General features: G+C 39.2%; 1 protein-coding gene across 1 annotated transcript; it reads right to left on the bottom strand.

Annotated features, from left to right (window-relative positions):
- Nucleotides 1-1,638: 1,638 nt before the first annotated feature.
- Nucleotides 1,639-15,770, bottom strand: LOC106438686 (BEACH domain-containing protein A2-like). The gene is made up of 20 exons (XM_013879936.3): nucleotides 15,228-15,770; nucleotides 15,088-15,160; nucleotides 14,938-15,023; nucleotides 14,668-14,803; nucleotides 14,522-14,578; nucleotides 14,141-14,263; nucleotides 13,771-13,962; nucleotides 13,557-13,622; nucleotides 12,889-13,003; nucleotides 11,601-12,727; nucleotides 10,702-11,398; nucleotides 10,482-10,584; nucleotides 9,274-10,385; nucleotides 7,524-9,180; nucleotides 4,384-7,320; nucleotides 3,948-4,256; nucleotides 3,534-3,840; nucleotides 3,304-3,450; nucleotides 1,974-3,229; nucleotides 1,639-1,895 (listed from the first exon to the last, which is right to left on the bottom strand). Exons 1-19 carry the CDS (start codon nucleotides 15,404-15,406, stop codon nucleotides 2,006-2,008), a joined length of 10,647 nt encoding a protein of 3,548 aa, XP_013735390.2. The 5' UTR covers nucleotides 15,407-15,770; the 3' UTR covers nucleotides 1,639-1,895; nucleotides 1,974-2,005.
- Between the last annotated feature and the right edge of the window lie 355 nt (nucleotides 15,771-16,125).

The raw sequence follows: 16,125 nt of genomic DNA, 5'->3' as shown, positions 1-16,125 counted from the left end.
ACACCTCAGCAACTTCGTTTTGTAACTAATACAAAATTGATGTTACAATTTTTTAAATGATCATCAAATAATATATAGGGGATATGGATTTCATTAGTAATATAAATCAAAAATGATTTTATATTATTAAAAAATGATTTACGCTTCAAATGTAATATAGAAGAACACCATGCATCTAAAGAGACTGAGTTTCAAAAAACAAAAAAAATAATTTGTATGCATAAAAAATATATACATTAGAGTAAACACAGAAATCAAAACCAATATCTTTTGTTTATTTACAATCATGTTCTTGGTAAATAAATCGAAATAATCATTTTATTTACTTTATATGGTATATAATTAAACTTTATTGATATTGACATAGATATATATATATATAATATTTCAAAACTAATTACAAAATTAGTGAAAATATATACATATATTTTTAAAAAATTAAGATCTTATTTATATATTTTCAAACAGATTTGTTAGATTTTTTTAAAAATACATATTTTTATATCTAAAATAAAAAGATATAAGAATATATTATGATTAAAGTAGTTCAAAGATTCTATGTGTTATTAATAAAATACATTTAATAAAAAGTTTAAAGGATTGTCCAAATTTAAAAAAAATCACACACGAAAGAAGTCATTACTTCTATTTTAGTTGAATAGATTCTATGTGTATGTGTTATTAGTTTTAATAAAATACATTTAACAAAAAATTTAAACGATAGTCCAAATTAAAAAAATCACACATGAAAAAATTCATGACTTCTATTTTAATAGAATAGATATCTATATTACCGTGCTAACCGTTGTGAATACTCTTAGATCCGAGTTCACATACTGATTTATTTATAGCTTGCTAACACTATAAATCCAGACTAGGAGTTACTAGTTTTCCATCATCAATAGAATCGCCACAAGAGCTTATTTTCACCAGAATTATATATATTTGGTGTCAAATCATATTTGGATCGTTATTGGCTCTTTGTGGATTTTCCTTGGCTCTTTGATAGAGTTTCGCAAGAGTTTTCTTGGATTTTCACCGAACACAGAGAGAGACTTTTCAGGGCATATACCCCTATCAACTTGAAGTTGCTTGGAACTTCAGAGACATACATTTTCTATGTTAATTGTGCAATTTCATTTCGTTGAGAGAGCTCTAGTGAGATAAATTGTTTAAACCAAAAAGTGTTATGAAGTATGTTCTGGTCAATCACAAGAGCTGATAAGTCCTTAATTACCTGTGCACAGGGCTGGCTTAGATAGGGGGCGAGCGGACCACCCCGGACCCAATCCGTTGTCCCTCTATTTCTTAATACATAAGGGTCCAATTTTTTTTAAAAAATACATGTATTTTTATATTAAAATAGAAAAGGGATCCAATTTTTTATATGAATTTTTTTTTTATTTCCATAGATTTATTTTTAAAAATACTTCTGATATTTTGAAAAAAAAACATATATCTATCAGATTTGTTTTTAAAATAATTGTTTAGAATTAATTTTTTTTTTGCCCTAGAGTCCATGACACCATTGAGCCGGTCCTGCCTGTGCAAGGTCATTCACTGACTCCATTACCTGAAACTGTCGTCTGGTTTACAGTTTAAAAACAGAAAAACATGAAACTGTTGTCTGGTTTACAGTTTAAAAACAGAAATATCACCATTAATGTTGAAGCCATTGTTCAAGTTAGAAGTTCCTAAGCTACAAACAAAAAACATTAAAATGGTTACAAAATTTTCATCTGAGAATTTAGAGATGGGACTGTACTATTAATTTACACAAATTGCCTATTAGCTGTATCTACACAAATTCTCAATACAAAAGCCTGTAAGTTATTGTACCAGTTTCTCCATCCCTTTGTTGCTTCACAATTTTTCGATTTAAGAAAACATTAAACCTGCAAAACAGAAGAGGTAGAATCAATACTTGAGGTAAGAGATTCACACAAAGCCAACCGTTTGTCCTGAGGTCTTACATTCTGATTTTCATCTACCATTAGTGATTGCTTTAGATTCCAATCCTAGCTTCTAGATGATGATGCTTAAGATTCTGAGCTATGAGAGCATTTTTGAGTGAAGCTTTTAGTATCTGGTCTGGAACTGTCCATGAAATCAAACGTCCACCCGAATCTCCACTCAGCAATTGCTTCAGGTCGGCCGTGAGATGCAGAGCTGTGATCGGTTGCTTATGGCAATCCAACTCCTTGTGTGGAAGCAACTTGTATTCCGGCACAAGATTTGTCCATCCTGTTCTGTTGCTAGCAGATTTGATCTCAGCACCGACCGGATCAGTGCAATGCACCATCTGCCACACTTTAAGCGACCCGCTTTGATGACCAGTCACATACCATTTTGTTTCCAGCCAATCAGAAAACGTTGAGCCTGTTACTGATACTATAAAATCAGATGGTGACTGTGATGATGTGTTAACCACAGCAAGGCAATCTCCATTGATGCTCCATACCGCGAGTAAAGTTCCAGCAGCAGTTATGATTTCTCCTGATAGGTCATTTATGTAGATTGCGGAAACAGGAACTGGAAACTCAGGGAGCTGCCTCACAAAATTATATGAGCTGAGATCCCATATGATAACTGTACAATCATCTGAACCGCTCACAATCATCATGTAAGGTTGGCTTACACGTAGACAAGTGACTTTGGCTGTGTGTGCACAAAGGGATTTCTCTAACCGTAAACGCCGTGAGCCACGCGGACCATCCTTGCTGACTCTCCACACAGAGAGTAGACCATCGTCTGCTCCAGTGACGACAACGCGCCCATCGTGGCTAACACCAGCACACTCGATCTGGTTGCCTTCGTGGAGATTTTCATGTGTGGATAAGAGCTTGTCCTGATCATAGCTCATGAATCGCAAGCTCCTGTCTGGGAAACCCCATCTTATGTACTTCCTATAGCCTCTCGGTTTCAGGAAACAGTTTGAGGCGGCGACAAGCAACTTGTCATGGAAAGTGATGATCTGGTTTATAGACGATGAGCATTTACGTATATCTCGAGGAACTAGATGCGTCGAGTGTTTCAGAGGGTGCAGAGGGATTTTTCTGTCTGTTCTTCTTTTAACATGAGGTTTCTGAAACAGTTGCTTAGGCGTTTGTCCGAAATGATTAATCTGCGCTAGTATCGATGCTTTCATGGCAGGATCCGTAACTGCATCTACATCCACATTCCCCTCATAGGTATAGTGATAGAAAACATTCACTGCTTTTTCTGCAGCCTGAAAATAATGAGAACATGTAAGATTCAATATTTCACGAAACAAATGATCCAGAAGGAGAACATGTAATGTACCTTTCCTCGCTGTTTGTACCCAAAGATGAGATCTATCCAATGATGCAGATTCTCTGAAACATAATCAGACTCCAACGCTTCTCTGTGCTTGCGGATGAATTCACGAACACTCCCTCTAGCCCAAGGAGGTAAAAAGACATTACCCACCTGAAATTAAACAAGGAACTTGCTCACGAACGGATAAGCTAAAAGGTACATATACAAGCCCCATTAGAACTACTTAACCTTACCTTTTCTCCTGACTGTTTTTCACCGAAATCAAGGTTAAATCTATTTTCTAAGAATTCGGGCATGTAGAAGAACTCAGGAATTAGTTCTTTCACATCTGATGTATTTCCTTTCCCAGATGCACTTAGCCAAGTCTCTTTAATACTATTGAAAAGTCTATCAGCATGATCAAAATGACCACCCTGGAGCTTCTGGTTTTCAGCACTGAACGGTGGGAGGCGAATGAGGTAATAGAGAACAATGCCTGCACTTGAATAGTGAGAACCATAATGAAACTTTGGCACCTCTGGATCATCCCAGCTGTCATATCTGAAATGAGAAAGTAAAAAGGAAAAAATATAATCCAGTTATGACTTGATGAAGACACAATCAATCATAAGTACCATTAGACAAAGATTAAGAGGCACATCACAAACCGTTTCCTAAATTCTTCTTCTCCTTCAGGCGTCTGGCAACCCATTGGTTTGTCAAACTTCCGGAAACACATTGGATCTGACAAATCAAGACTCTCGCTATCATAATCCGCTAGAATCCATGGAAATACCGGATACTGTGTGAGATCACTGTATCCACGTCCGGCTAGGGTGTTGAGATGCATTAGGTATTGAAAATTGCTGATCTCTCCACTTTGCCATCTTTTGGTGAAAGACTTTGCCATTAACTTGAAAAGACGACTACCCTCTTTACTTTCCTGTTTCCCTGATCCTGATATGGTTGTATCCAGCCTGCAATAAAGAAAAAAATGGCAAACATAATAAACAAGCAGCTTCAAGATTTTGGAGGGCCTTGTGGAGAAGTAAGCTGCATAGTGCTCAGTTCTTGATTGAGAAAAAAAAAAAAGAGATGACATACATGCGGTTCCTTGGAAGATTCATGGCAATCAGGTTTCTAAAGACTTCTTCCCTCTCTTTCTTGTGGAACACAAGGAGATCAGTACATCCATCCATGCTAAATAACTCAACAGCAACTGGACGCAGCTCGTAATCACGTTTCAAAATTTCATGAATACTATCCAACTTCCACCTACGCCAAGGATGTGGCAAGTTACCGGTCACACGCACTTTTTCCTTCCCCCAAGCCCCACCGCCATATGCCCATGCTCTTGCCCCTACTGCTCCGGTTTTCATATTTGTACTCCATAGTGGGCTAGACTTGGACTGGAACTCCAAGCCTTCGGTGACATTTTTTTTCACACCCAACGCCTGATCGATAACGGATAATTCGTCTTCACATTCCTTCTCACAGATACAGCCATGATCGTCAATGTAAAAATTCTCTATAACATATAGGCATAGTTCCCCTATCAGGAAAATCCCATCATGTTTGTCTAAACCAACAACTCTCTCACAATTGTATCGGAACCTAATCTTTTCAAGATGTTCCAGATATGGTCTGATCAAATACTCACCATCGTCGTTCAGTTCCTTCTCTGATTCTTCCTCCACATCTCTTGTTTCATCCATATTACCAGAAGATGACCCTCTTGGAGATCCAGTCTCTGATTTTTCATCTGTATTTTCGCTGATTAGAACAGATATTGTACCACTAGACTTGGCACTAAAATCAAGAGCGTTATGAAGACTCGTTTCACTTGAACTACTGCCTCCATCGTTATCCCATCCATTTCTAGCAGAAGGAATATCCTTAAGAGCATCAGCTTCTTCGAAAAAGGACTCGCTATAAAGTTCACTTAGCAGGAAATCTGGCTCACAATCCTTATCAAAAATAACTATGCCATCTTCGTTTTTCGGTTTGGGTAGTTCAATTTCTTCAAGTTCCAACTTCCCTTCTAGTAACTTACGGATGCTATCAACTTTCAGGCTACATCGTTCAAGCTTTTTCCGCATTCTGTATGGACCTTCGATAGGACAGAGTTGCCATTCAAGATCTCCAGATCCTTGGGAAACACGCAACGGGAATATACGACGCTCGTGTATAAGCTGTTGGAGATGATTTTGCCACTCACTCTCGGCATGAAGTATGGAACCATATTTGTTTTGCCGGACAATTCTAAGCTCAGTGGACATTGTATCACGCACTATGTCAAGTGCATGTCTTCGCTCATTTAACTGCTCCCAGCGTTTCACGTCTAACTTAGAAACATCTCGTGATTTTCTTCCCATCTCTCTCGTACGGCGGCCATCCATGCCTTTCATCCTAACATCAGGAAATTTTGCCGAGCCAGCTATGTACTGAGTCCACATAACCGCAGCACCATGATCCAATACTTTCTTTACAGTTTCTTCTGAGCTCTCAAGCCACTTAGAAAATTCTGGAAGATTTCCAGTCAGCAATCTATCAAAACCTCCGTGTAGTACATCGAGGGTTTGTCCTCGATGTGGTTTTCTGACAAGCAAATCCTCAGAAGCAGACCTTCGGTGAACCAGCATATGTTTGACAATGTTAGATGCCATGTTTTGCACATTCTTCCTCTGGTCATGGAGCAGAGAGATTAAATTTACACACAGACAGCAATTCAAATCTGTGTCAAGATTGCTTGGGCATAATATGATATTCTTGTTTGCAACCAACAACTGAAGAACTGTTGAGATATCAATTCCAGATTCCTCATCTGAGGGGTGCCTCTTGTTAGATTCAACAAGCAAGCCCAGACGTGAAAGCAGGTTCTTCTCTCCAATAGTTGTCAAGAACGATGGTAGGAAGCAATACAGTATTGCTCTATTTGTGTTCTTCAGGATTGAGTGAACATATGCATCTAGTTGCTTGGTTGCTCTTCCAATGGATAACAGACCTTTTCCTGAAGAAGTGAATTCTTCAACCCTACCATCTTTGTTAGCTAATTGCAGGATTGATAACAAGAACTCGAGGGTTCTAAGGACTCCAGTTGGTAGAGGAAAAGCGCCCATATAGACACGATCCACAATCATCCAGCAAAATGCATCCAAGTTTGCAGACCATTTTCTTTTGTCTAGTTTTTTGTCATCCTCTTCATCATCACGCACGAGACGCCTCTCAAGATAGTTCATGACTCTGCTAAGGCATAAGCCTTGGAATACTAGAACACATTCAGGATCCACATATAAAGGAACCATTTCTAAAATGCTTTCCAAAGTCTGTACTGCTTTCATCTGCTCAGTCATTAAGTCGGCACATATCTCCGCCATAAAATCCAGCACCGCACTTGCTCCAGCGGAACACGGCCCACCACCGTACCCAGATTCATCAGTTTCGAGGAGAAGTTTTGGGCTAATTTTAAACAATGTATGGGCAGCAGATAAACCTTGTGAACCTGACTTGTGATCTGAAGATGCATCAAACTCACTAACTGAGATATGCGATGGAAGCGGAGATGTTGAAGAAGTGAATGGGCCTTTGCGACTTGATTTTTCAGATACAACGGGAGACTCTAACATCGAGAAGGATTCAGAACTCTGAGAATCTGTTGGCTGAATTTTACTTGATTTACCTTTACAGTCTCGAAATTCCAGTTCACTGGAAGCTGATACAGGGCTAACACGATCACCATCCAGTTTCTTAACATACTCACGATCTTGAAATGATTTTGCTGAAGCCCCTGACGGTGTTGTAAGAATCTTCTCCACCTTATCAGCAACCACATAATCTGAAGGTAAAGGCATGCCTTCAGAACTCACACTGACCTGCTCTTGAGGGTAGCTTCCAGCACTGATGGAGGTTTTTGTGGATTGGTCCAGGTCTTGAGGCAAGTTAGAGAAAACGCCTTGTGCGCTGCTATCATCCCCACCACTTAGACACTGCTCCTCTGTTTTTATTGAAAGCTGTTTGGCCATCTTCACAGCATGAGCAGCCCTACAACACAGCCCAACTTTTGGTCAAAATTTGCAAAATTCTTTCAGGTCATATACTAACTACAACACCAAAAAGAAAAATCCTGTATCTGTTGTATCTATGTCATAAATCGGGATGGAGAAACATAATTTGAATCCGGAATAAAAAATGTGTGTAAACATCTACGTTAACTACATGGTACTTAATAGGCACGTGATGCAAACCTGACACATGAAAAGTAAAGATCAGCACAATGTTGGAGAAATTCTGCGCTTCTGCAAACAGCTGAAAATGGAGGGCACATCTTTGCAAGATCAACCATGAAACGGATAATAGATGTCGCAGTAGCAGGAGCTGATGCTTCGCCACCCATCAACCGTGCCGCGTATGTTTTATGCATTAAAGCATCTCCTTGAAGCTCCCCTGTCATATCGACATTTCCCTCGACAAGCTTAGCTACAAAGCTAGCGCTCGCCTGGGAAAGGTTCCCAGAGTGGTGGGCAATCATTGATTGCATGATCAATCTGTCAAAAGTAGATTTAGCCATGGCAACCACTGAATCCAACAGATCTAAAAACTTCAACTCTACACGGCTTCCATCATTCGGCACTAGTGCATGGAAGTCCAACATCCGGACCTCAGGTAGTCTTGGATAAACAGGTTTCCCAAATATCAAGCAGAACAAAATGTAATATATGTCTGGGGAATCATAAAAGCTTTGAAGTACCCGTGTTAGCCCCTGATAACCTCCATTTGTAACAAACTTAAGAGAAAAGCTTGGGGAAGAAGTGAGACAAACACCGAGTAGAGTCATGATCCATCTCATACTAGTAGGATGCACAGCTTCATCGAGGAAGTACGTTATTAATTTTGATGAGACCATCTTATGCCACTGCTCCAACAGTTCTTCTGCTTTTATGGTTACCTGGAGATCAATAAGCATTTCCAAAAGCAAGTTTCTCACAATTACATGCTTTCCCATTGACTCTCGCCTTGGTGAGTTTCGAGACTTTATTTCGGGTGGATTAAATGTCATAATCACAAACCTAACCACATTTTCAAGCTCAGAAGTAAGGAATCTATCTTCTAAGATGCATCCAAGAAGAACAACTATTTTTTCTAGGACAAGAACTTCCACATCCCCTCGTTGAAGTGTTACTAACAACTGTTCTACCAGGTTGATTCGGCGCAAGATTGTAAGATTGTGACTCCTGTACCGAAGCATTGAGACCAGATTCTCCAGAAAACCAAGTAAGGCGATCTGGATGGAAACAGGGGCTGTCACCCAGAGAGTCCAGTCCAGGAGGACATTTTCCACCATGTCTGCATTAGATAAGACGATGCAGTTTGAAGTTTCAACAGGAATATCTCCAATTTCTAGCTCAGATAACTGACTAAAAGAATCTTTGGGCCCTGAAAAATCATCCATATATCCATGAGATCCAACTGAAGAAGTTTCATATTGAAACTTTGACAGACTAATATCCTCATAGTTGTTTTCAGGTACATTCTTCGTAGGTGACATGCTAATGGTACTCTGTCCCCTCTCCAACTTCTTTGGCTCTGAAAAGAACGCTTCGCATGCAGAAATCTGGAAAAATATCTCCAAACATTGCATGTCAAAAAGCGCCATCTTGGGACGTAAAAACAGAGCTAGTAAATGATAGCCCTTGTATGTTTCCATATCCTTCACATTCTGTGAATTCTGCTGAAGGGCACAGGCAAGCAATGAAAGAGCCATATGTAACATATCTCTAGATTCGGCAGCCTCAACAAGTGCAATTACAACAGCCATTCCTCCCACATGGCGGATAGTGTTGCCAATCACATTTTGTCTGCAGATACTTGCATTTCCCACCAGGCGCCCAAAACGAGGTATTCCTATATAATTGAGAAACGTAGAATGAAACACAACTGAGACTAAAACGGAAAAATGTAAAATATAAACTACAGTTATATGGGATCATTGTATACCTCCAATAGGAGAAGCAGCAGCGGACAATGGGTCAACCAGATTGAGGAGGATAAAATTTCCAGCCGCGTGCATGAACTCTGAGCATGTTCCATCAAATGAAAAAATAAGTTTCTTACCAGCTAACTGATAGGAAAGATTTCCTAACCTCTCGAGATCCCATACAATCCCACTACCATCTGCCTTGGAATCCCCTTGTCTGTTACTTTCCTCAAATTTTTGGCTATTGGACGATGACAACATGTCAGTGACTAACGAGTCAAGGATAGCCATGCTGCCCCCACCACAAGCCTGATTAGGCATGAAACGTAAGAGATATGCATCCTGAAAGAGACCTTTATACCCTCTACCGAGAATATACATGAAACCAATGCAGCCTGATGAAAGCACCTCCTCGAAAAGATAGCATGAGCGTATTTTCCACGTCAAATCGCTTACCCTGGCACAAGTAGCTGGAGTTCCAATTGTTACTTGCAATGATTTTCCAACAGGTGAAGGAGAATAACCCAATTTACCCATGTGCCTTAGTTTTCCGTCAATGTAAACATATGCGATGCTAGCTTGGAAGAGTCCGGCAAGAGCATTAGGCTTACTATGAACAACAGCAAGTTGATGCCACTTGCCCTCCTCAATTTCTAATCCAGAAAATGACAAAGAATTTGAACTGCTAGTGGCAAGGGTCAGAATATCATCCTCTTGAAAATAAAGTTCCGCATAGAATGGACTTTCGTTACTTGCACCGATAGAAAATATCCGGAAAACATTTTGTTCACTTTGCTGCCCACTCAAAACCTGCGTCTTTGATGAACCACCAGCTTCATACTCTCCTGCTGCTTTTCCTTGGGTTGCAAAAAAATTACGAGACTGGAACCAACAAACAAATGAATAACCAGCAGCAGGAGGCCAAGATCTTTCTCCCAGGGACACCTGAACAGAAGCATGCCCAGTTTTTTTCATGTCCATCTCTACAAAAGGAGCCAGCGAAACATGTTCCAATCCTGTGTCTTCCATGAGAATTAGCTTTTCCATCATACCAACTATCGCCTGACCTGAATTCTTAACCCTCATTTGCAGACCATATCTACAAAGCATTTTGAGCTCAGAAGGGGACAATCTGCACCAGAATAACACCGTATTTTGAATAAGATCAGCCTCGAAACAAATCTGGTCACATTAAGACTATGTATTAGATTTTAGCTATGTTAACTACCTATACGCCCCAAGAACTTCAACAATCTTTAAAACATGAGAAAGAAATGGAGATGAACCCGGAAGAAATGGGTGGATAATCTCCAGTAGAAGTTCCACGCAACCTGCTCAATAATAATTCATATCACAGGTAAAGACGACAAGAGTGCACAACAAGATTTAAAAGTTGACTTAGCTAATTACAATATAAGCCCAAGGAACTCTAAGACATAAGACCTTACCAGCTGACGTGAGATTTTCCTGGTTGAATGGGGTGGCACGTGCAAGCCTTTCCAGAAGATTCAGAAATTCCAACTGGATTTTTGGACTAAAAAACAACAGTGAACGGATCAGAACTCTGATAGCACCTGCATTATATATCCTCTGCTTGTCAGGACTAAATTGCCCAGATGGGGTTTTTACAAGAAAGCTAGCTTTTTCACTTTCTGCCATCTCAGCTGAGGCCATAGATTCTGATGTCAAAAAAGGTGGAAGCAAAACTTCAAGTGCAAGTTCTAACAACAGTTGTATCACCTGTCTTTCCAGATCAACACACATCAAACCTGACTCCACGAAAATATCATAAAATGTCTGAGATATAATGACATTGTGCAGTTTCATCCTATTCACAGCATTCTCACACACTGCAGATGTCATGAGGCGCAATACATGTTTGAACAATTTGATGTGAACCATCAAATGAGACTCATCCCTGCATGCTTCTTCCGGGGACGTGTGAAGGGTGGTCAGTAGAAGAGAGAAACCAGTGGATTCACCAAACACTCTTTGAGCAGAGCCATTAACCGCAAGAATACGCCACAGAGAACCCATGGTATCACATATGGCTTCGTGATGAAGCTTGTATTGATGCCCAGAGATTCCAGTGACCACTCCACTCTTCAACACGTCGATAACAGCATGTAACTCTTCATGATGGACCTGATTGGATGGTAAGATACGAGTTACTCTTTACAAGACACCAGAGGATTTCTGATACCGAAACAACAGAAACCTCACTAGTGGCGGCATAATCTAAAGAATAAAACACCTAGCCAAACTAATATAACTCATTTGATTAATTCATCAGATAAACGGTAAAACAGGAATAATCAAGATACATTTTACTGTAATGTAAACTTACCTGATTAGCGTCTTCCGTGATTAAGCATGACAAAATTCTCAAAACGCCAGTACGATGGTCATCAGAGATCAACAATGGAAGAATAACGGCCACACCATTGGCAGAACGAAAAGCTTCCTGATTAGCTTCAGATTTCTTTAGTAAAGAGACCATACACTCCCAACCAACCGTTATAGTGCTTTCAACTTCAAAGATAGGTAACATTCCTGAACCAGATTCTATTAGCTTTGGTGATGAAATGATGGCATCCTTATTATCTAGGTGTTGTTTGAAGCTAGGCGAACTAGGTAACCGATTCAAATGATTGGAAACACCACTATACAGATCTGGACCCATGAGAAGCTTGTGCTGCCTCAGCTCATCTTGTAAGACTTCCAAAACACCAACTTCACATAGGACTTTCTTGTACTGCACATCAAAAGATGTCAGCTTTACAAAGAACGAAAGTATGGTATGTTTCAACTCGGAATTGATTGGCTGTTGAAGCAAGAAACAAAGTGACAACAGCTCTTGCTCTGGAACACAATTTACAACTGTGACAGCATATTCAAGAATTTTGAGGATTATCTCTTGCAGTGAGGAAGGAAATTCACCCATGTTCAGCACGAGAAGTGGAACAGTCCTTAATTCTTGGCACATTTTATAGTTTTCCATATGGCTTGAGAATATCTTAAACATTCGGTTCAACACTTCAGCCTGAAGATCCTTGTTTTCTGCTTTAAGAAAGATGTCTTGCAACATTTGGACAGCTTCAAGGTCTTTTACTTTACCACTTCCTTGTTCCCATGTTTCATCATACCCAGTGGGGTTTGTTTGAGGCAGTAGTGAGGTACTTCCTCCAGATAACTCAATGGGACCAGTCTGCGCCAAGGTGACAAGAACATCAAGCAATCTTGATAGTGAAGGGGAGAAACTTTGTGATCCAAACTCATCATTTTGCCTACTATTCACTGAATGGGGTGACTGTAGTTCAGAGTCATCCAACCCACTATTTTGGTGTTGAGATAAATGACTGGAGGCAGAAACCATATTTTTCGGCATGGAAGATAGAACCAGGGCAAACTGTACAAGAAAATGGTAACCGTGTGCATTTCGTATGTCCTCCTTTAGCCTGACCCCACCATTTTCTACATATTCAAATTTGAAAAAGATCAGCAACCATACTCAGAGCCGTTATACAAAATCCACAAGCAAGAAGATGACTGCCTAATGTTTATACTATCCAGCTACATTTTCCACAGGCATTGACATATTTTGAGTTCTTGTGTATTTCTCTAAGCCAAATTACCAGGTCTGTACGATAGTTCCACACATTCAAGTAACAAATCCACAATGCCCATTGTATAGGCTGAGTCCCCACAATCTGGATCAAAATCTTTGATAGCCATTAGGAGAGCCTTTACCTGCAGGAGAATTTAGCCAAAGAATTACTTCCGAAGACGTAAAATAGAGCAAGCAAAATTAAAATCAGGAAAGCAACGTTTCATACGCCCACTTTTTCACACTAAACAGAATCCAAAAAGTGGTACTTAGTTACAAGATCTACCAGTGACACTTTTTACTGATCTCCTTCATCTTAAGTTCACAGAAAAAACAAGGACACGCATTCATATAAACACCTTAATTTAAGAAAAGGAATATTGTGGAATGGTAAAATAACTATAAGCACACAAAAGAGACCTTCTTAAATACCAGACTGCAGATATATACGGCACTGCCAAGATTGCAAACTAAAGTATATGCACAAAACCAATACTTATCATTAGTTTGAGTCTCAGGCTCTACTAGTAAAATTCACTAAATTCTCCTGATAACCAAATTTCTTATCACAGAGACCTCAGATAGTTTGAAGATAAGCTCGATATGATTGGCCTATGTTCAGGGTCACATCTTACGATACATGATACAAGAACCGGTATACCACATAGAGGCTATCTACAGAATCCACTGGCATACCAGATAGTGTTTGCGTATGTAGCTTGCTGTGCTCCCATTATCATTGACAAGAAGCTGCCCAAGAATCTGAACGAGACACCAAAGGGAATCAATAATGAAACTTTCAGCATCACAACATCCGCTCAAGTTTCAAAGATCATACTAAAGTGCAGTTCGCAGCTGTTTCAGCCAAAACACATTGCCCAATTTTTAGAACAGGGGAGCAACAAATTACCTGCATTGCATGTCTTTGAAGCTGTATGTTACGGGATGAAACTAGTCCTTCTTTGTATTGAGAGAAAGCCACAACGGAACCATTGGCAACCATTTTGAAAAGCAACCGAAGGGAGTCATCTTCAATCAAACTCTGTGCAGCATAAGGATGGCTTGCCAGTGCTTTCATGATATGGATAACGCTTTCCTCCACCTGCAAGAATGAGGATGCGTTAAAAGTCTCAAAGATAAGGCATTGCAGAGTAAACACTTTGGCCAGTACCAAGGATGAAACACTTATAATGTAGAAAATATGTCAGATTTGTATTGAAAACCATTGAAATAGAACCTCAAGTGACTAGCTTAAAGAGTACTACATCTGCCATATTTACCTTTTCTTCCAAACTAACAGATTTTTCACCTTCACTGGCTACACTATATGTCAGAAGCGCGTTGAGCGTGTGTATAAGACAACCCAATATCCCAGAATCCAGTAGAGATTGTTTGTCAATGTTCTAAAAAGAAAACACATGAAAGGTTGAGTATATAAACCAATACAGTCTATAGCATTCAAACCATAAAAGAGTCAGCACCCTAAAATATTTCCCACGTCCTCCAAAATTGGTGAGGGTAACTACCAGTTAGCTATCAAATATTGAAACTCGAGTAGTTTTTTTTTTTTTTGGTAAACAACTAAAACTTAAAACTCATAGTTAAGTGTTGTCAATCATTCGGTCAAGAGAAGGAAGACAAGTAAAAGTAAAAAAGGGTACCCCAGATACAAGGACTTCAACAGCAGTTAAAAGGTTTTCACCGTGACTTACACCTTCCTGCAGGAAAAAAAAAACAAAATCATGGATTAAAATAGAAGAGAAGGTAACATGTCCTGATTCACTAATACTCACAAGGAGAGGCAAACCTCGGTGACTTGAGAAAAAAACTTAATAACTTTCTCTACATCCAATGACCTTGTCTTGCTGCTAATCTTTAACTTCTCAATATCTGTCACAAATGCTCTCCCAATGACAAAGGAGAATACATGTATTTCTACTAACCTGCAATTGAAATAAAATTCTCGATATGTGACGTATAAAATCCCTTAATAGTGAAGACTCAGGGACATTTATCTCCTAGTTCAATATGAATTCATACAGATAGAAAAGGGGAGGGTTACGAATGGGTGGCTTACATGGTAACTAATTGATCTATGTTGGCATGCTGCTTCGCTATTGTACAAAACGTATTCACAGTCATAGTCAAGGCTGCTTCTTTCTCCTGGTGTGACAATATATAAATTAAATGATTATCATCAATGAACAAATGATGGATAGTAACGAACCTGTTCGGAGGTGGAGGAAGAGAACTCTTCCCAGTATCTCCTAAACTCCAGCTCCAAGTTATATCTCTCTCGGCTATTAAATTAAACAAGTGACTCATTGATTGACTGCTTACGCCAACATTAATCAATTCATTGCCTACCTTGTGGGAGATAATAAAGTGAGGTCACGTTGAGGAGACGCGGCGTAGCTCGAGGACGAGGAAGGCGAGGGTGGAGACGACGGCGGAGGAATGAGGTCACGGGAAGCGTCTCCGGCGGTTGTGCCGTCAGCTAACCCGACCTTATCCTTGAAGTCCTTGAGCAATGTTCCCCAGTTCATCGTTCCACCGTTTCGAGACGACGTTGCTCAGAACCGATTCTTCGATCTGATACCCCCAATTGCGATTATCGATTCGAACAACAATAACAACGCTTCGAATTTGATTTATCCTTTAATCTCATAATTAAGGAAACAGATCTTGAGAGGTGACACGAGAAATGGAGATTTTATTTTTGAATAATTTTAACGAGGAACAAAAGAAAAACTATTTCATTGGTGGATTAAGATTAAGAACATTTTTTTTCTGCAATTTGGGTGTGTGATATGTTTCTGCAGCTGTTTCTCATCGTCTTCATTTCTCCGCGCCTTGTTTCTCGCTTCAAAACAAAGTCAAAGTCTTCTCACTTTCTCTCCCTCACTCACGCTATTTTCTTTATTTTCATTTCCCTAAAAATAGATAATGTTCTTTTCTGTCAATTTAAGATTCCGTGACAAGAACAAAAAAAAAAGACAAGGAAAACAGTCAAACACCGTTTATTTTCCTTTTTGGGAGCATTTTTAATAGGAATAACTTCTTACATGAGCATTTTTAATAGGAATAACTTCTTAATTGGATGAATCTTCTAAATTTTTAAAAATTTACACAAAAATCTTTAAAATATCTAACTTGAGAAAATATTGTATGCATTTTTCAAAAAACTCATTTAATTAAAATATTAATAATTTTCTATATATTTTAAATATTTTTATTAGAAATGCTCATCTATGTATCTTTTAGT

The sequence above is a fragment of the Brassica napus genome, chromosome A3 (assembly GCF_020379485.1).
Source record: "Brassica napus cultivar Da-Ae chromosome A3, Da-Ae, whole genome shotgun sequence".
NCBI classification, from domain to species: Eukaryota; Viridiplantae; Streptophyta; class Magnoliopsida; order Brassicales; family Brassicaceae; genus Brassica; species Brassica napus.
The sequence above is the reverse complement of the archived record's forward strand: the minus strand, read 5'-3'. Positions and strand labels throughout refer to the sequence as shown.